Raw genomic sequence first — 18,463 nt, forward strand, 5'->3', positions numbered from 1 at the left:
CTTGGACCGTAGACTCGCCTTTCTGGATTAGCCCGGGCAAGTCTGGTGGAAATACAGAAACAGTGGTTGGGTCTCCAGGGGTGTGCAGACCACAGGTTGGAACACGTTGCTGAGGGAGCCCGGGCAGCTCGTCTGAGCTAGATGGCTTAATTTGAGGTATCTAATGTTAAGTGAGATGAATCTGACACTTAGAAAGGTTTGGGGAAATGTTTCCGTCTTATTTTTTTATTTAGAAAATAGAAAGGTATATAGCGAATGTTTAAAAAACAACAACGATAATAACAGTAATTATAGGTGGGTGCAATTTTCCTTTATCTTTTAACTGAAGCTGCTAGAAAAATTACTGCTGTGCTGATATTTGGTAGGGGCACCAATGCGGGTACCCACTGGTTTCTGAAAAATGCTGTTGGATTTTTAATGACCATCAGCAGCACAACCTTGATTTTTAAATGTCATCCTAAATGTAGCAGTTCCAGCCTCCTCTGCCGTGGCATGTGGGTGTTGAGTAGGGATGAATCAGAAAGCATAAAGAATTGCTGGTGCTTTCTGTGACTCCCAAGTTTTCCTTGAGGGCTTCCCACCCAGGAACTGGCTTGAATCGTCCGTGGGTTGCGTTGCAGCATCGCGGTCCCTGGTCCCGTGGCGGCACTCCTGCTGTCGCTCTCCTCTCTATTAATGCGTGATTAAGTCACCTGACGCAGAATGAGTCAGTTAGATTTCTCCAGGAGCCGGTGTCCCACAAGTCATGCTTTCTGTTTGTGAAAACCAGATAAAGAAAAAAAAAAAAAAAAAGGTTTTCCAGCTTTTGCAGATGCAGCTTTTCCATTCTCTCTGCGGCTGGAAGCGTTCCCCAGGCTTCGCTTTTGGAGCTGAAATCTGCGCTTGGCATTTGCGAGATGGTGATTTGCTTTTGTAAATGGAGCGAAGTCTCGTTTTTGAATCATGACTCAGTGAAACAAATGTACTTTTCTAGTCTAAAATGATTCTAATAGCGCTGTTAAACCCGGTGGGACTAGGAACAGCCAGAGTTTAAAACATGACATTGCAGTGGGTGTGATTCTCCCTGTGATCCAGCATCTTCCCTTGCCTGGAGAGGAGCGGGGTGGTTTGAGATGAGGCTCGTAAGCGATGAGCGGATCAGTTGTTTAAGAGCAATACCTTCCGTCGCGGTGCCCGGGGGTGCTCCGGGGCACGTCCGTAAGCAAAAGGGGTGGGAGATGATAGAAAGATTTGCTCGATGTAATGCGCTGCCTTCCTCGGTTACGGGAGGAACGCGGAGAGTTGTGAAACAGATGGCAGGGTTAAAATAGGACAGAGCATCGCGAAGATGCTGCTGGAAGGGAGAGAAGTGAAGTGCCTGTTCTCACACTTCTCTTTGTGTCTCGTGGAAGAGCTGGAGAGTGCCTGCGCTCCGCTGGCATTCCCAACAGGGCCGCGCCAGGCAAAGGCTTTCTTATTAGCACTTGTCTTAAAGAAAAAGCGGCTCAAATGAGCAAGCAAACAAATAAAGCGAATGACAATCGAAGGTCTTAGCCTCAGGCCACCTTTTACCCTCTCTCAAGATTATTAGTGGGATGCGTTAGATAGACACTTGCTGCCGCTGGAGAACATAAGCCAAAGTGTTAAGACCCCAGTGGTTAGCACTCAGGCTTTTCTTCTCATGGTGCTTTCAGACAGCTTTTTGCAGTGTTTTCATGTTACCTGAGGTGCGTGAATAGGTTTTGTTGGAATATTTGAGTAACTTTGCATGCCTTGAATTGCGCTCGGTGTCACAGGGCAGACCTCACGGGGATGCTTCTGTGCAAAGCTGCCCCACTGCGAGTTCCTGTCGCAGAAGGGTCTTCTTCAGGGGTCCTGCAGCAGCAGCAAAGACCTTGGGCACTCCTGTGTTTGCCACCATCTGAGGCCAGTTCAGTTTCGGAGCCAGGAGGCTGGAGGCGTGCCGAGAAAAGGAGTGTGAAGAAGGGGAGGAGCGGGGAGGCAGGAGCTCAGCACTCCTGCTTGAGCCCTGGTGCGGCTGCCGATGCTCCGGGGAGCGCTTCAGTTTCCCCGTCTATAAATCAGGGAGTGCTTTGAATTCTCTGGGATGAAAAACACTGGATGAGCTCAAGGACGTGGTATTAATCCTGCAGTATTTGTTCCTTGTTCCTTGCTGTGTTGTGATTTTTGAAAAGAAATCAACACAATTTTTGTGGGCTGTGGCTAAAATGGCAGAGAAATAAATGAGTTCTGCTTGCACTCTTAGAGAATCGCTCACTTTTTATTAACGCTGAGGAAACAGACCCCATCCTTAGGCGCTGCTACGCATTTGACCTATGGTAAAATAACCGGCTTTCAGAAATGCACAGGGAGTGTTTTGTAAGCATGGCACATATAGCCTTAAGGTTGATTTACGCCTCCAAATAAAGCATCGGTTTGGGTGATAGAGTGCTGGAGGGGTTCTGTGATGTCCTTCTCCATGCGCTGCGGAGCACTTGCTCGTACCTACCCGGAAGGATCAGTCATTCCACACGTGCTGGAAGAGAGCTCACGCGGTTCCCTTGGTTGTTGCAGACAGAGCATGAGTCACCCAGTGCAGCCCTTAAATCACAGCGGGCTGACAGACCCTCCAGAGTGGACCGCACGGGCCCATCCTTCACCGTCAGGAGAACGGAGCAGATGGGCTAGCCTTGATGGGGCCGTTTCAGACCCTTTCCTCTGCGGGCTCCTCCGCCTCTGTGCTGACAGGGTGACGGTGATAGCCCCGAGAATCCAAAAAAAAAACTTTGCTTTTTAATCATAAAACGGTTTATGGGTCTTTGATTAAACTCGTGGAAGCTGAGCTGGTATCTGAGGCTCTTGAGAGCTGCAGCCCTCCACTTGCCCCGGCGTCGGTGGGAGCTTCAGGTGCACAACAGCCCCCTCCAAAGCGAGTCCCCCGGCTGGCAGCACTGACATTCGCGTAGCTGAGGGGTATGTGCTGGCACCAAAATAGAGCTCAGAGCTGGCGAAGCAGAGGGTCAGGAGAAGAGAGAGGCTCCGAGGGTGTCCTGGGGAGTCTCACATGTACCAGGACAGTGGGATTCCTGCCTGGGCTCGCTTTGTTACCCTGTGCAATCTCCAGCCCGTTTTCACGGTACCTTTTTTTCAACAGCTATAAATACCGCCTGTTGGTTTGTTGTTTGTGTGCGTTCAGCAGCACAATCTGGCGCGGTTGATTTTGTTATGCCACCTAAGATTTTATTGTCCAGAGCTGATAGTCACTCATCTATTCTGCTCCGCGGAGAGGTGAGGAGGAAGAGGGCTTTTGCTGCAACTCGACTTGGTCCCTCTGTTCCCATCACTCCTCTCCGGAGCAGTCATGTTGGCGACGACTCGTTTCGGTTGACCCAAACAAGCGCCCCGGCTCTGCCACCCGCTCCCCTGTGGCTGGGACATGGGGTCCCAGCTGTGGGGGCTTTCTGCACCCCCGCGAGGTGTCTCGCTCCGGCAGATTCACTATTCTGTATTTTTATTTAATTACTTACTTTTACAGCTCTTCATATAAATCTAATTATCCATCTGTTATGCTACATTACAGCACTGCAGCTTATCTGATTTTTTTCCCCGTTACAAAACACTGGCCGCCTCGGCCGTGCCCTCTCTGGGCTTCGGTGAGCGGGGTCCCCTCCCCGCGGGGCTGCCGTGGGCTCTCGACCCTGGCCGCGCTGCGAGAGGTGGCTCTGCTCTACGCTTCCAGCTCGAAATCCTCGTGACTCTGAAGGGCCAGAAACTCGCGTTAGGTAATTCCCACTTACATCGCGTATCTGAGAGCAGACGTTTCCCCAGTTCAACCCGATGTCGCTGTGTCCCTGGGGAACTCGGGGCTTATCCGTAACGGGATGTTATAGCCATCCTGCTTTCAGCAGGCATGAGAACCTCAACTATCTCTTGCTGGTGCCTGGGACGCGGATGTGTGGTCGGGAGCAAGCCAAGGTTCCCCAGTTTTTCCCAGGCAGTCTTCCACGCTATTTCTGCCTCTCTGGGGTGACTCACGCTCCCTCGGTTTAAGTATCACATTAGCCCATCAAACTCACAGAACCACGTACTCAGCTCCAGCTTATTCTCTGCAGTTCTATTCTCCTCTTAGCAACAAATACTCAATAACCTAATTGCTCATTAAAACCCATACTTGCGTCTATGTAATCCATTATGTCACGTTGAGCTGTGTTGCTCTCGCAGGGATGCTGCTGCTCCCCCGCTACTGCGATGAGTGCCTGCCTTGGTAGAAAGTGAGAAGGCAGCATTGCATTGAAGTGGAGATTTTAATCTTCTCGGGGTTTTTTTTTTATGTCTTTCCTATATTCTGTGCTTTTGAACATCTAACGTTGCTTTTATGCTTCACATCTTTCGTACGAAATTGTTGTATTGTGTTGCCTATTGAAACCTAGTTTTCCTTTTGTCAGGTTTCCCCCCCCTCACCCCCACTTTCTTCTTTGCTGTATTTTGATCGGCACAACTACTTTGGGCTCCATTTTTCTGGGTGGTTTTTAATCTCCTTAAGTCATAGCTGCGAAGGCCTTTGTCTGTGATAAACTCGGGTTTGAGCTGATGCTCAGAGGAGAGGCTTTCTAGGCCAGTTCTGCTGCATGCAGACCTCGGTGGGGGCTTTGGGGTGTCTGGGCTTCGTCCCTCCTCCTTCGAACTGCGAATAGTTGCAGGCAGCCTTGTTGTGGTTGAGGTTATCTTATTATTACCCTGTATATCTCATATTGTGCGTGCAAATGTCCCATCTCCTTTTCAGTGGTGTGAGACTGCAATAATGGAAATCCTCTGTTAAATATGTATTTTTGTAAGAGATTCACCACTTAAGCATCATCTGTTGGCGTCCCACGGCAGAGCCAGGGTGGTTGTTTCAGAGGACTGGGGGGGTACGAAAATTGTTGGTGTTGAGTTTTCCCAGTTATCCTCTTCGTAAGAACAAAGTGGGGAACACGTAGCCCACCGCTACGCACCTGGGAAGTCGTGGATTCGGAGCCGGCCGGGCTCGCTGCAGCTGCTCCACTGTCATTTCTGATGGGGATACTTCATGCCATAGCCAGTGCTCTGAATGCTCCAGGAAAGCGTATTCTCTGCGTGTGTTGCTTCTCACTTGGGCTATTTTAATGCCTTTTTTTTTTTCCCCTTTAAACCTACAATCTAAAATTCAATCGTGCAAGTACTAATGAGCTGCTGATCATCCTGCCTCTTTTTTCTGCCCTTATGCAGAGATTTACAGCCATAGTTCAGGCTGGAATTACTGAATCCTAGTCAAACCTTTAAACGTTGACATCGTAATGATCAGTTTTATCTCTCTCTATTGTTTGTCAGGTAATTTTAACATGAATATACTTAAAGAGCTGTCAGAAATCCTCCAAATACAGAGGCCTCTGAAAAAGTCACTGGCCTTTTCACGTGTGACCCTGCTTGTATTGCTTTTGGTTTCCAGGACTTGCAGAAATGACCTTTTTCCATTGCCTTTCAAATTCTTACTCAGACGTGACGGCTTGAGAGGCACGAGGAGCCAGGCAAGTTGGAGCTGTGTTGCAGGGTAATGCCATCGTAGGCACATTTCGGTTCTGAGCCACCGCATTCCCCTGCGAGCAAAGCATTGGTGCACTCTCGTTTTCTTTCTCGTTTTCTTCGTTAACAGATTTTGGAGTGAAAACAGGGGAGGGGGACAAGTGGAGGGGGAGGGCAAGGTAAGCTGTGCTGCCTGTTTCTCATCCTCAGGTTATAGCACAAGCTAAATAGACTACACTAAATTTTTTAGGCTGTTTCACAGACTTACAGACTTTGATCCCGGCTTTGATTTCCCACGCGGCATCGCAGACCGCTGGTTCTGACGGGAGAAGAGACCCATTAAGTCCTGTCTAGCCCGGTGATTATCATGCCTTTTAACCATCGCGCTGGGCTTTCATCAGAGCACGAGCTCCAGACTTACCTCCTGTGCCCTGGGGAGGATGCTGGCTAACTCAGCAGCCGGTGGCCACCAGAGCGGGGTGTGCGGCCACCACCACAGCAGGACACGCTTCAGCCGGGGCAGAAGTGCTGTGCTCAGCACCCTGTCCCTGCCAGGCAGGAGCATCCCCTCCCTCGCACTCCCCATTCACACCTCTTTTTGGTCTGTCTCTGCCTGGATGCTCAGAGTAAGGAGGTGACCCTTTTTTTTTTTTTTTTTTGTAGGGTCTCGTGCGGTTTGTACAACAAGCAGGCCAAGAAATAAATATTCTATGTGTGTCCTTGCCAGAGCAGTAGAAACAAAGGTGTTTGCCTGCCTGCCCTGCTCTCTGCTGAGGGGCCTCAGGTCCCTTCGCACCGCTTGGCTTTCCTTTTTTTTTTTTTTTTTATTTTAATTTTATTTTGCAAGTTCCCGTCTAACTCAAGAGCTGCTGTTGCCTCAGGGCTGCGTTGCTGCTTTTCAGTCTTCCCACGCCCCTCGTGTGTGCAGTCTGGAAAAACTTTGAAAACTCTCTCCTGAATTTGTGCACGTGTACTTGGGGTCATCCTCGGAGGAATAGGGTAAGGGTATCCCTTCACGGATAGTACTCTTAAAAAAAAAAATCCTTTCTTCAGCAAAATGGGAGCTGCTTCTATGTAATGAGTTTGCCAGTCAAAATGGCAGAGAAGCCCGTGCTGGATTTTCAGGAGCCACAGCTGCATCCCCCGTGCTGGTGCTGCTCCTCGGCGTGCCCAAAAACAATGTCCAGGGAGCGTCGGCAGCCGTCCCCCGAGCGGGTCCCTCACAGCCCAGTGGCAAAGGTGTGGGGCAGTTGCAGCGTGTGGGGGATTACAAGCTGCAGCGTGTGGAGCGGCTCTTTGGAGGACTCTGATCCCAGCTCGTGAGACCGCGTCTCCTCCAGGAAGCTTCCATCAGGCTGGTGGCTCCTCCAGACGGTCATCCTGGTGCTGAGATCTTGCTGCTTCCCCAAAGAGCTTTAATGGAATTAAAAAAAGAAGGAGGCAGCAAACATCCCGACCCGGCAGCTGGTGGAAGATGCTGGGTCCCATCTCTGCCCTCACCACCCGCCCAAGGCAGGACCTGTCGCTGGGGCGCTGCGGCAACTTCATCTCAGTTTTACTCCGGTAGCGCTGATCACAGCGCGTCAGCTCTTGGGTTTATTCCTTTTGCTCCCCTTTCCGTGCGCTGTTGAGGCTTGCGGTGTTCCAGCAAACAAGCCTTGACTGTAATAATTTCTGGCCCCTCGTGGGAAGTTGTAACTCCAACGCAGTGAAATATAAACTGGCAGAAAATGGAGTGTTTCCTTCTGCCGTTGCGAGCTGCAGCAGGCAGGCTCAGATGGAGGTTTTCTGGTGGCTTTCCCTCCCCTGCTTTTGTCGTCCCCCCCACCCCGCCAAAGGGCACGGTCCCCCTCCTCCAGCCACCACCAGGGAAGCATGATGAAGTGGCACATTAAATTTGTGCTCGGCAAAGTCACAACTCCAGGAGCTTCGGAAGGAGGCAGCAGTAGGAAACATAAAAGTCGTTTGTCTTGTGGTCAGAAGGGATGCGTGCTGTGGCGTGCTGGTGACGGTGTGGGTGGCAGCCCTGTCACTGCTGGGGGAGCCCGTCTGTGGAGGTCCCTGGGAGAGGTGGGGAGAAGCAGGGACATGTGGAGTTGGGTGGAGGATCAGCCTAGCTTGGGGTTTGAAAGCAGAGAGTAGACCGTAGACTACACCCTGGGAAAGAGGGCATTGTCTCCAGGATCTGCACCAAGAGGGTCTGGTGGCCCCTGCCCAAAGCTGTTCAGAGGTCCTCTCATGATCTGGGATGGATGGCCCATGGCTCAAGAAATTCAGGAACTTCTGCCCGAGAACAAAGCCCACCTTGTGAGGGACAGAGCTTTGTCAGGAGCTCCTCAGTGATGATGGCATGGGCGCCTGCAGGCAGTAGGGATTCCAGCCAGTCTCCCTGCACTCTTCACTTCTGCTCAACGCATCTTGGCCGGCATGAACACCAGCAGCATACCCATTAACCCCAGCCTGTCCCAGCATCCAGGCGTTTTTTTGCATGGATCCATCAGTTTGAGCCTGTACCCAGCCTTGTTTTCTACTCTTCAGGAACAGAATTGGAGAGAGATGGATGTAATGGAGGCTTGGAGGCCCAAGAACCTCAGATGTGTGGTGAGGGTCACATCTGAAGGGGGATGCGGTGTGGCCCTGCAGTCAGGGTGGGTCCTGCCAGGACAAACCAGGGCTGCATTTAGCACCCAGGGGTCTTTTTTGGAAAGTGGCTTGATCCCGAGCACAGTGCTTGTGTCCCCCGTAGCCTTGTGGCTGTTCCTCACCCAGGTTTGAGGCTGGTTAGTCTCATCCGTTGGGCGCACCCAGATCTCTGCCATCGCTGTAGCATCACGGGATGTTGTCATAGGCTGTCTCTGTCCCAACCTCAGAGTTTCAACGCAGTGAATTTCCTTGCTGGTGCCACCATTCCCTTATCTGGTAGCAGATTAGCACAGGTTGAATTTCCCATGCGAGCGCTCCACAGTCTGTCTCATTGTATTTATTTTGTTCAGGCTGCTTTTCCCTGGGCTTGACAGTGTAATTTGTACAGATCTGTGCGGAGTTTTCCAAACCCTCAAACGAGCTTTTTTGTTAGCGTGAAGCCCGGACTATTGATAGTAGAGACATTAAACAACAGAAACATTGACAAGCGAGCAGCACGCCTACCATCCAGGCTGCCTAACCTCTGGAGGTGCTCCTTGGCAAGAACTCCATGGTTCAGAGGTTTTAATTAGATCTAATCCTCCAGATGACCAACCAAGCGCCAAAAGGCACACCAGTTTTTCAGTCGTGTCCCTTGCTGTAAGAGTTCGTATTATTTATTTGAGATAGATGTGACAAAAGAGCTCGGATATCCCAAACTTACCGTTTTCCTTGAACGGCTCTAAGAGGTCTCCAGCACAGGAGAGTCCCCTTTCGGTGCAGTTATACTCAGAAAAGTGCCTGCCTGCAAGCTTGTTCTGCGCTCACTCTGGTCTCCTTTGCCCAGAGTGACTTGCATGTGAAATTTGGTCGGGTTTTTGGATCAGAAATTGCATTTTCTGAGTGTCAAGAGTTGCCAGCTCCTCCTTGGGGTCTGGAAATACAGCTGTGGTTTCTTTGCCTCTTGTTGACGGAGCCCCAGCATTGAAAACGTGCCTGACAGCATGGCCGATGATGTGCCAGGCAGAGCCGAACCTGCGTGCCGTGCCTTCCCCCACAAAAGCTCGAAGCACAACCCAACAGTACACAGACGAAGACAGGGACCAAAGCTGTCAGCGCTGGAAAAACAGAGCTGGAAAAAACCCTCTTCTTCCCCCTCCTGCCTGGTTTGCAGCAGAGCTTGTCACAGCAGGAGGACTATGTCTGTGCATCTCCTGTAGTGGCTGGGTGGGTTTTGGAGATGCGCAGGGCTCTGGTCACGGCCCCAGCGGCTCTGCTCGTGTTGCCCAGCCTCTGCAGGAGAAGGTTTCGTGCTGTTGTGGTGAGCACGGCTGTGCTCAGCCATCCCAGCTCGAGCACCGGCTGTGCCCAACTTGCTGCCAAGGGCACCTTCAGTGACTTTGGGACGTGTGTTGCTTCTCACTGCTGCGTTTCCTTGCCGCCTTCTGGGTGTTGTGTCTCTGGACTCCCAAAGGAGTCTAATCACAAGCCTGGCTTATAAAGCCATCTGGACCAGAAGGAGATGCACAATTCATGCACTTCTGTAGGACAGATATTAACTTATCTCTGGATCTTTTGAGGCAAGGGTTATGCTTAGCACATTTCCACCTGCTGGGGTAAGTTAGATGAGCCTTCAGCCAACCCCTGGCTGTTCTGGGAGCTGTTTGTCTCCATTCCACCATTGTACTTTTCCCATCTTTGCCCTGGGAGAAGTTGCTGAGGTTGGACGGGGCGCTGTGATGCTGCGGGGCTGCGGCACCATCCCCGCGCCGTCCCCATGCTGGAGAGGCCGTGGCTGTCTGTGCGACTGCGGGTATGGCTGGAGGTAAGAGCAGCGGTTGTCATCTGGGGGGAAATTGCCTTGGGTCCAGGGGTTGCCTGGGGGCAGTTGAAGGTTTTGGGGCTGATGCTGTTTGTCTGCATTGACTCCTGACTCTCCAAAATCAGAGCCCAGGCCATCAGAGATGCCATCGCTGCTCTGCAGGAAGAGAGGGTTTGCCATACAGGTCATTTCCCACTGTGTTGAGGTGGGAAATAATATCCCGTTGCTGCAGGAGGAGACTCTGCTGCACCTGTTGACCTGGTGAGAATGGGGGATAAATACATCTTGGAACGTGCATCAGGTCCCACCTGCACCCAGGCATTACCAGAAGCTGGTGTGCTCCCAGGGTTGCTGAGGCTGCTGCAGTGCCAGCACACGGGGTTCTGCGGGTGCGGGTGTGGACCACGCTGTGAAAATCTCTTCTGCAGGAGGATCCTGAAGCCCCTGGGTTCGTTCTTTCTCCTTCCTGCCCTGTCCGGGCAGGTTGCAGATGTCCCCCTCCTCAGCAGGGTGCCTGCACTGTGGCTCTGCCTGGGTGTCTGCCGCAGCAAGCGCGTGCGGAAGGAGAAATCAAAGGTGGCTTTCAACAGCCCCCCTTTTCCTGCCTTGAGGTCAGCCTGGTAATTGCAGTCGGGAACCCACACGCCAGATCTGCCACCTCTGAGCCGTTGGATAACTCCTAATGGTGTGGGAAGCAAAGCCTGGATGGAGCAGGGAGGGTTGGAGAGGTTGCCCGGCACCTTGGTTGACATAGATGAGCTTGCTGTTTTGCTGTATTTCTTGGAGCTGTAGGCTTAATTCAAAGCTGCTCCCTGCCCAAGTCCATTTGTCTTCTGTTTTTGTTTTTTTATATGACCCTGTCTGCCTCTGTCTCCCTTATTTCTTGGACGATGCTTGGCACCGGCTGCTCCGGCAGCTTTCTGGTAGCAGTAAGAGCTGTGGGTATTATGCTGTAGCAGGGACGTCTGACCTTTGTCTGGCCGCAGTGCAATTGCTGCTTCAAAGTTGAGCAAAGTGCTGGAGCTCTTCCTTGGAGCGCGAGAGACCAGGGATCAGGGATGTAGACAGCCGGTACGTTGTGCTCTGACTGTGAAAACCCTGCCAAAGAGGGAGCCTGGAGCATCTCACCTCTCCACCATCTTCAAAGATGTGCTTAGAAGTGGGTTTGGAAAGCATTTGTGTGGCCGAGGTGCCCCTGCCCACACGGGCAGCTGGTACCCGTGGGCAATGCAGACAGGGTGCGAGGCTCGTCTGCATCTGCCCACACCTGGGGAAGCTGTTCACATCCAGATGCGAAATTTTAGCCTGGTTCTTGGAGACGAAGGGATGGATTTAGCCATTTGTAGTGCTTGGAGAAAAGCGGCTCGAAGCCAGAGGTGTGTGGGTGGTGAGACCAGGTGTAGTTTGTGATTCAGAGGCTCCGGGGACAAGCGGGAGCTTCCCCCAGGTGAGCTGCAGCACAGGAGTGTTTAAATAAATCAGCACGTTAACAGAAAGTGAGGAGCGGGTGAGAGGGGGGAAAGTGAGAGTCGAAATTAAAGGCTGTTAAGGAATAGATGTGATACAAAGCGTGAGGATTAATAGCTGCAAGGGAAACACGGGAGAGGGCTCCTTGCCAGGGGACAATGGGTGGGACGTGGGCACGGGGTGGGGTGATGTGGACGGTCTGGTGTGCCCTTCCCCAGCTGTGCTGCCATCGCTTCAGGTTGCATCGGTCGTGTGCTGGGTTTGGGGTGGCCCACAGGGCTCACAGCTTCTCCAAAACAGCGAGCCACGGTTGGTGGGAGCAGGGGGGGTTTGCTCTGGGATCAGGCTGGGTTGACCCTCCTTCCTGTCCGCTGCGGGGTGCTGCCCCAGACAGACCCGGGGTCCGTCCCACCCTGCCGTGCCCCACTCTGTTGGTGACCTGCCATTTGCTTTTGTCCCTGCAGCAACCCCAAAGTCCAGATAGAAGCAATTGAGGGGGGCGCGCTGCAGAAGCTCCTGGTTATTCTGGCTACGGAACAACCCCTGGCTGTCAAGAAGAAGGTGAGCGGGCAGGGACGCACCTCTGGGTAAAGCCGTTTTTGTGCTGGACCCAATACAGGCGCTCTTTGGGGCATCACTGACATCGTGAGTGTGGGACCCCGTGCTGCTCTCCACCGTGGGTGGGATCCAGTGCACCCCAGGGTTCTGGATCCCCCCGCCCAAGTCCATTTGTCTTCTGTTTTTGTTTTTTTATATGACCCTGTCTGCCTCTGTCTCCCTTATTTCTTGGACGATGCTTGGCACCGGCTGCTCCGGCAGCTTTCTGGTAGCAGTAAGAGCTGTGGGTATTATGCTGTAGCAGGGACGTCTGACCTTTGTCTGGCCGCAGTGCAATTGCTGCTTCAAAGTTGAGCAAAGTGCTGGAGCTCTTCCTTGGAGCGCGAGAGACCAGGGATCAGGGATGTAGACAGCCGGTACGTTGTGCTCTGACTGTGAAAACCCTGCCAAAGAGGGAGCCTGGAGCATCTCACCTCTCCACCATCTTCAAAGATGTGCTTAGAAGTGGGTTTGGAAAGCATTTGTGTGGCCGAGGTGCCCCTGCCCACACGGGCAGCTGGTACCCGTGGGCAATGCAGACAGGGTGCGAGGCTCGTCTGCATCTGCCCACACCTGGGGAAGCTGTTCACATCCAGATGTGAAATTTTAGCCTGGTTCTTGGAGACGAAGGGATGGATTTAGCCATTTGTAGTGCTTGGAGAAAAGCGGCTCGAAGCCAGAGGTGTGTGGGTGGTGAGACCAGGTGTAGTTTGTGATTCAGAGGCTCCGGGGACAAGCGGGAGCTTCCCCCAGGTGAGCTGCAGCACAGGAGTGTTTAAATAAATCAGCACGTTAACAGAAAGTGAGGAGCGAGTGAGAGGGGGGAAGGCGAGAGTCGAAATTAAAGGCTGTTAAGGAATAGATGTGATACAAAGCGTGAGGATTAATAGCTGCAAGGGAAACACGGGAGAGGGCTCCTTGCCAGGGGACAATGGGTGGGACGTGGGCACGGGGTGGGGTGATGTGGACGGTCTGGTGTGCCCTTCCCCAGCTGTGCTGCCATCGCTTCAGGTTGCATCGGTCGTGTGCTGGGTTTGGAGTGGCCCACAGGGCTCACAGCTTCTCCAAAACAGCGAGCCACGGTTGGTGGGAGCAGGGGGGGTTTGCTCTGGGATCAGGCTGGGTTGACCCTCCTTCCTGTCCGCTGCGGGGTGCTGCCCCAGACAGACCCGGGGTCCGTCCCACCCTGCCGTGCCCCACTCTGTTGGTGACCTGCCATTTGCTTTTGTCCCTGCAGCAACCCCAAAGTCCAGATAGAAGCAATTGAGGGGGGCGCGCTGCAGAAGCTCCTGGTTATTCTGGCTACGGAACAACCCCTGGCTGTCAAGAAGAAGGTGAGCGGGCAGGGACGCACCTCTGGGTAAAGCTGTTTTTGTGCTGGACCCGATACAGGCGCTCTTTGGGGCATCACTGACATCGTGAGTGTGGGACCCCGTGCTGCTCTCCACCGTGGGTGGGATCCAGTGCACCCCAGGGTGCTGGATCCCCCCCCGGCAGCCCTGGCGCTGCGGGTCAGGCCCCCACTGCCAGCAGCGCGTAACCATCAGAGGCTAACAAACATGGGAGCTGACGTTTGGAAGGAGCTAATTGCTGGCACCAGCCCCGTGTCCTGCCTTTGGCGGTGGCTTTGGAGCAAGCTGAGCAGCACCGAGAGCCCCCAGCCAAATGTGCAGCGCTGTCCGTCGGGGTGGGGGCTTCCTCGCCTCGCCTTCTCTCCCTCCTTCCCTCCTCGCCATACTCCCTGGAGCATGAGATCTCATTACTCTCGCTTTAGCATGCGATGCCACCTCTGTTTACAGGCCGTAAAATTACCTGGCTGCTCCCGAAAACCCAGCCCCACCGTTTAGCACGGTGACCTCCTGCGAGAAGGGGGTTCACAGGGTGAGGGAACCACCGGCTCTTTCATTCGTCTTCAGTGCGCTGTGCTGTGCAAACAGCAGTGTGCTGCCAGTGTTTTAACAAGCTCCCACAAACACGTTCCCGTTTAGTCCACAGTAAGAGTCTTCCAGTGGGTGAAAGACACTGGGGACCCGCTGTGCTTTTGGCCATGGGCGGGAGGAGGTCCTGGCCGGAGGGGTGCAGCACAGGATGTTCCCTGCTCAGAAATTCCTCCTGGGAGTGCCCGTGGCTCGATCTGGGGCTCGTTTTGGGGTGGGAAGGGACAGCTGGGTGTGCAGAGGCCCTCACCAGCATCACTTGAACCCCTGGGCCGTGGGTGCGGGATGCTTCTTTCCAGCAAACCTGAGCACTTCCTCCTGGCAGCCCCTGGAGAAGAGTGGGAGGGATGAGCTCAGTATTGTCTGCATTTACACACCGCCTTACGAGAGCCTCAGAGGGTTCAACCCTCTTTTCCAGGAGGACAGAGGCTTTTAATTTCCAGTTCCTACACTGCGTACGGTCTCCCGTCTCTCTCCAGTCCAGGATCCCAAGGACAGCTTGGTGCCCCAGCCTGTTCCCACGCAGGGCAGCAGCCCATGACTCCCGCTCCGGTGGGTTTTCCGCCCCGGCGCTCCCAGCCATGCACGGCAGCGAGGCCAAAAGTGCATTTCTTCCCTCCCTCATCCTTTGGCCTATGGTTAAAAAAGGAGACGGAAACATCCTCTGATTCACTGGCGGCAACTCGGAAGATGGAAAATAGAAACAAATGGGACTGGGGAAGACATGGCTGTCAGCTCGGATCTGTCCAGGGAGAGCGGGGGATGCGCGGTCCACCTTGGCGTGCGGAGGAGCCGGCTCGGCTCGCTGGCAGGCGCCCAGATGAACATCCCGGGCCCCGCTCGGGCAGCAGCCCCGCCCCGGGCAGCGTCAGCCCGTCCCCTCTGCAAACCGCCGGCCTCAAAAGTAGACAAGTGTAAAATTCAGTGGTTGGCCCCTAATTGCCTCCTCGTTGTTAACCCCGTGCCGCTCGAGGCCCAGGAGGCAAGTGCAGGCGTGCCGGTGGCTCTCGCTGGCGGTGCATGATGCTGCACCGTGACAGACCCTGTTTTGGGGCCACGGCCTGGGAAACAGCATGGTCTTGTTCTCCAGCCGCATGAGTGCCGGGGAGAGGATATTCCCCACATGTCCAGATCATCTCGAGGGGATCGGGCTCTGCTGAACAGTGCTGGACCCCGCTTTGCCCTGTCCTTACCCATAGCCGGGCTCTCTACTGAGGACCGGTGGGTGTGAACGGTGAGGAGAAGCGATGGCGTTGGGTCGTTGAGGTGCTGGGCACAGGGTCCTCTGGGTTATCGTTCTAGGGAACAGGATGACAGTCCAGATTGGAGTTTGCGTGGAAGTCACCCAAATTCGGGCAGCCTCGCAGCGCCGGGGAGGGTTGGGATCAGGAGATAAGAGGGCTCTAGGAGATGCCCCTTGGCGAGGAGAGGTTTGAATGCAGATGCTGGGGAGCTCCACGCAAATGGGTTGGAGCATTTCTCTTGTCTCCATGGTGTGCCACAAAGAGAGGTGGCAGCCATGGCCACCATGCTGATGGACTTCTCTCCCCACCAGGCTCTCTTTGCGCTGTCCTCCATGCTGAGACACTTCCCCTATGCCCAGCAGCAGTTCCTCAAGCTTGGCGGCCTCCAGGTCCTCAGGAGCCTCTTCAGGCAGAAGGGGATGGAGACCCTTTATGTCCGTGTGGTCACGCTCCTCTACGACCTCATCATGGAGAAGGTGAGGAGCCAGGAGGGAGGGGACAAGACCTGGCCAGGCTCTCCCCACCTTCATCCCCTCGCCGAGCCAAAGGGGCCATGGAGCATCCTCGTTAGCATGAGGGTGAGGAGGGGCCGATCCAGCATCGGCACTGGTCCGTGCTGTTGGGATGAGTTCCCTCCATCCCACGGGCCGCTGCTGTGGGGGACGAGCGCCAGGGGGAGAGCCCAGAGCCAGCTTAAACCTTTTATTTTTCATTAAATCGCCATCGCTGTTTACACCCGAGGGTGTTTAAAAGACAAAACAGCAAGGACACGAGTAGGGAACGTAGGTGCTGTGCCGCGGTGAGCTTGGCTGTGCCGTCCAGCCACCGGCCGCCAGCCAAGTGCCGGGGGACGCGCCACCGCCGCTGTGTCCCTGCCTGCCGGAGGGGCCCAGCTGGAACCAAGCCCACAAAGCTAAGTGTTTTATTTTCAAATACCTTGGATTACTGCTGCAAATGTCAGTTGAAAACCCGTCTTCCCTTGCCACCGCTTGTTTAGTCCGTGCGTTTCTCTTATGACAGAGAGTGGAAATTAAATCCCCTTTCACTCCGTTTACGGCCAATTTGCCCTCCGGATTATTACTGCTGTAATATTTGGCGTTCAGGCACCGCGGAGCAACGTCTGCGTTGTCAAACAGTTGTTTTCCAGAGGACTTTATAAAGGCGGAAATTATTTTTGCTGCCCTGAAATTTTATCGGGTGCTGGCTCTCACGCGCGGCACTCCTGTCTGTCTGCTCGCACGGAAAGGGAGCGTACGCGGGCATTTTACCCGGACCCTTCCCCTTCCCTCCTGCTTCACAGCCGCCCCTCCGGCAGCCCCGTCTGTTCCCGGCTCCGCTGCGGCCAGGGACAGTCCGCAATTTCTCGGGTTTCTGTTAAAACAATGATTTTTGCGCTGTCCTTCGGGCTGGGAATGCCATGTATCGATCCCATCGCCTTCCTGGAGGAGATGGGGGAGCCCTCGGTGCCCGGCGGGATGCAGGGCTGGTCCGAGTGGGGTGGCGGGTTTGGGGTGAGCTGGGTGACAATCAAGTGGGTTGGTTTGAAAATCGGAAACTACCGTCGACAGCTCTCTGCGCTGAAGCATAAATTGTCGGGGCTCTGAAGGGCTTTTTCTGCTGCCTCCTTTCCTTTTCACCCCAAATCCTGCGTGGGGTTTAGCAGACAGCTCCCCGGGGCCACCGGGGGAGGGGAGGTCTCCTCAGCATCGTCCCTCCTTGTCCCTGCCGCGTCCCGTAAATCTGTGGGATAAACCAGCACGACCAGGCTCCCCGCAGCAGCCGCCCAGGGGAGAGGGGGTGTCCGTCGCCAAGCTGATAGATGGGTTGGAGAAAATGTCACGGGCGCCCTTGGGGACCCAGGCAGTCCCCAAGGACCCACACAGCCCCTGGGGACGGGGTTGTCCCATCGCTTGTGGTGGGAGCTGGACTGCCCGCTCTCTTGCCCAGGGCTGGAGTGGTTCCCCACCCTCGCAGAAGCCTTCATCTGCCTCTTCATGAAGGCAAGTGGTGATGTTCGTTAGGTGCTGACGGAGCCTGTCCAGCAGCTCAAAGCAGCAGTCCCAGACTTTACGGGTCTTCTGCTGAACTTCTTTCCCCTTGAGTCCCCTTTCAGGACCACGTGATACCAAACCTCCCAGTCACCAAGAGTTTTCCAAGGGTGGGCAACCAGTCCCTGTGACCAACATCATGCACAGGCAACAGGGCATCAGGACACAACCTTGTATTCATGTTCCATTGCAAGTCACCTTCTGTGGTGGGTGTTACAGGATGTGCATCCTACTGTCCCATGATGTCACCTCCTGGGAGCGGTTGCTCTCTGATAGGGATATTAATCCATGTTCCACCGCTCCCCACAGATGCTGCTGGAGGACTCGCAGCACGGAGATCAAATGGAAGAGAAAATCCAGCAGTACCAGCAAGTCAAGCTGGTCCCGGCGGTGGTGGAGCAGGACTGGTGCGTGGTCGTTTCCAACCTGCTGGCCATGCCGGAGCACGACACTCGGGAGAAGGTCCTCAAGACAGTCGGCGTGCTGATGGCCTTCTGCAAGGAGCGCTACCGGGGGGACCAGGCCCTCGGCACCACCCTCAGCCTCCTGCGCAGTGAGTATGAGGAGCTGGCAGCCGAGGAGCAGAGGGAAGGTGACAAAGATGGCTATTTCAAGGAACTCCTTGGCTCTGTAAATACCATCATTCAGGAATTAAGATGAAACTAGCTGTAGATTCAGTTCAGTTCCAGGTAGTTCAGGGCAGCAGCGTGAGTTTTGATGGCACCAATGTAAACGCACTTTTGAATAAACTGCTGGACTAAATGAGATCCCACCACTGGGCGAGTGGGCCACCAGCTTCCTTATTAAACCGTACGGCTGTGGGGGCACGTTTTCTTTTGCACGGGGTACCGCTGGAAAAATAGGCATGTGTACCTCAGAGGGAACGAGGTGAAGTCTCAGCTTACGGTGCCTCCAACCGTGGTACCTTATGAGTGTTCTCAGTCCATCTGCAGGATTCTTTGGGGTGGGAAGGGCTGAGGGATGTGGGACTGCCCCTGTCAGGCAGCTCTGCTGCCTTTGTTCTTGCCTGGCGATGACCCGCGGTGTCTGTGATCTTTTATTTGCTTCTGTATAACACACCTCGGCACTCGGACAGCACCGTTTGCCTTTGGATTGTTTTGTGCTTGTGCGGGAGGATGGCTTGAAACGTTGCTTTCTTGCAATGTTGAGTGTTGCTTCCTTGCAACGTTGGTTAGAGGAGCTCTA

At 54.1% G+C, this 18,463-nt stretch overlaps 1 protein-coding gene across 1 annotated transcript in view; it reads left to right on the forward strand.

Annotated features, from left to right (window-relative positions):
- The window catches only part of SIL1 (SIL1 nucleotide exchange factor), a 79,178-nt gene extending 61,261 nt beyond the window's left edge, over positions 1-17,917 (forward strand). Inside the window, exons 7-9 of the mRNA XM_009880718.1 lie at positions 11,896-11,992; positions 15,521-15,685; positions 17,567-17,917. Of these exons, the coding sequence (XP_009879020.1) occupies positions 11,896-11,992; positions 15,521-15,685; positions 17,567-17,917 (613 nt within the window). The remainder of the gene's footprint in view (positions 1-11,895; positions 11,993-15,520; positions 15,686-17,566) is intronic.
- The last annotated feature ends 546 nt before the right edge of the window (positions 17,918-18,463 follow it).

Source organism: Charadrius vociferus, unplaced genomic scaffold (genome assembly GCF_000708025.1).
Source record: "Charadrius vociferus isolate BGI_N301 unplaced genomic scaffold, ASM70802v2 scaffold822, whole genome shotgun sequence".
Classification (NCBI taxonomy): domain Eukaryota; kingdom Metazoa; phylum Chordata; class Aves; order Charadriiformes; family Charadriidae; genus Charadrius; species Charadrius vociferus.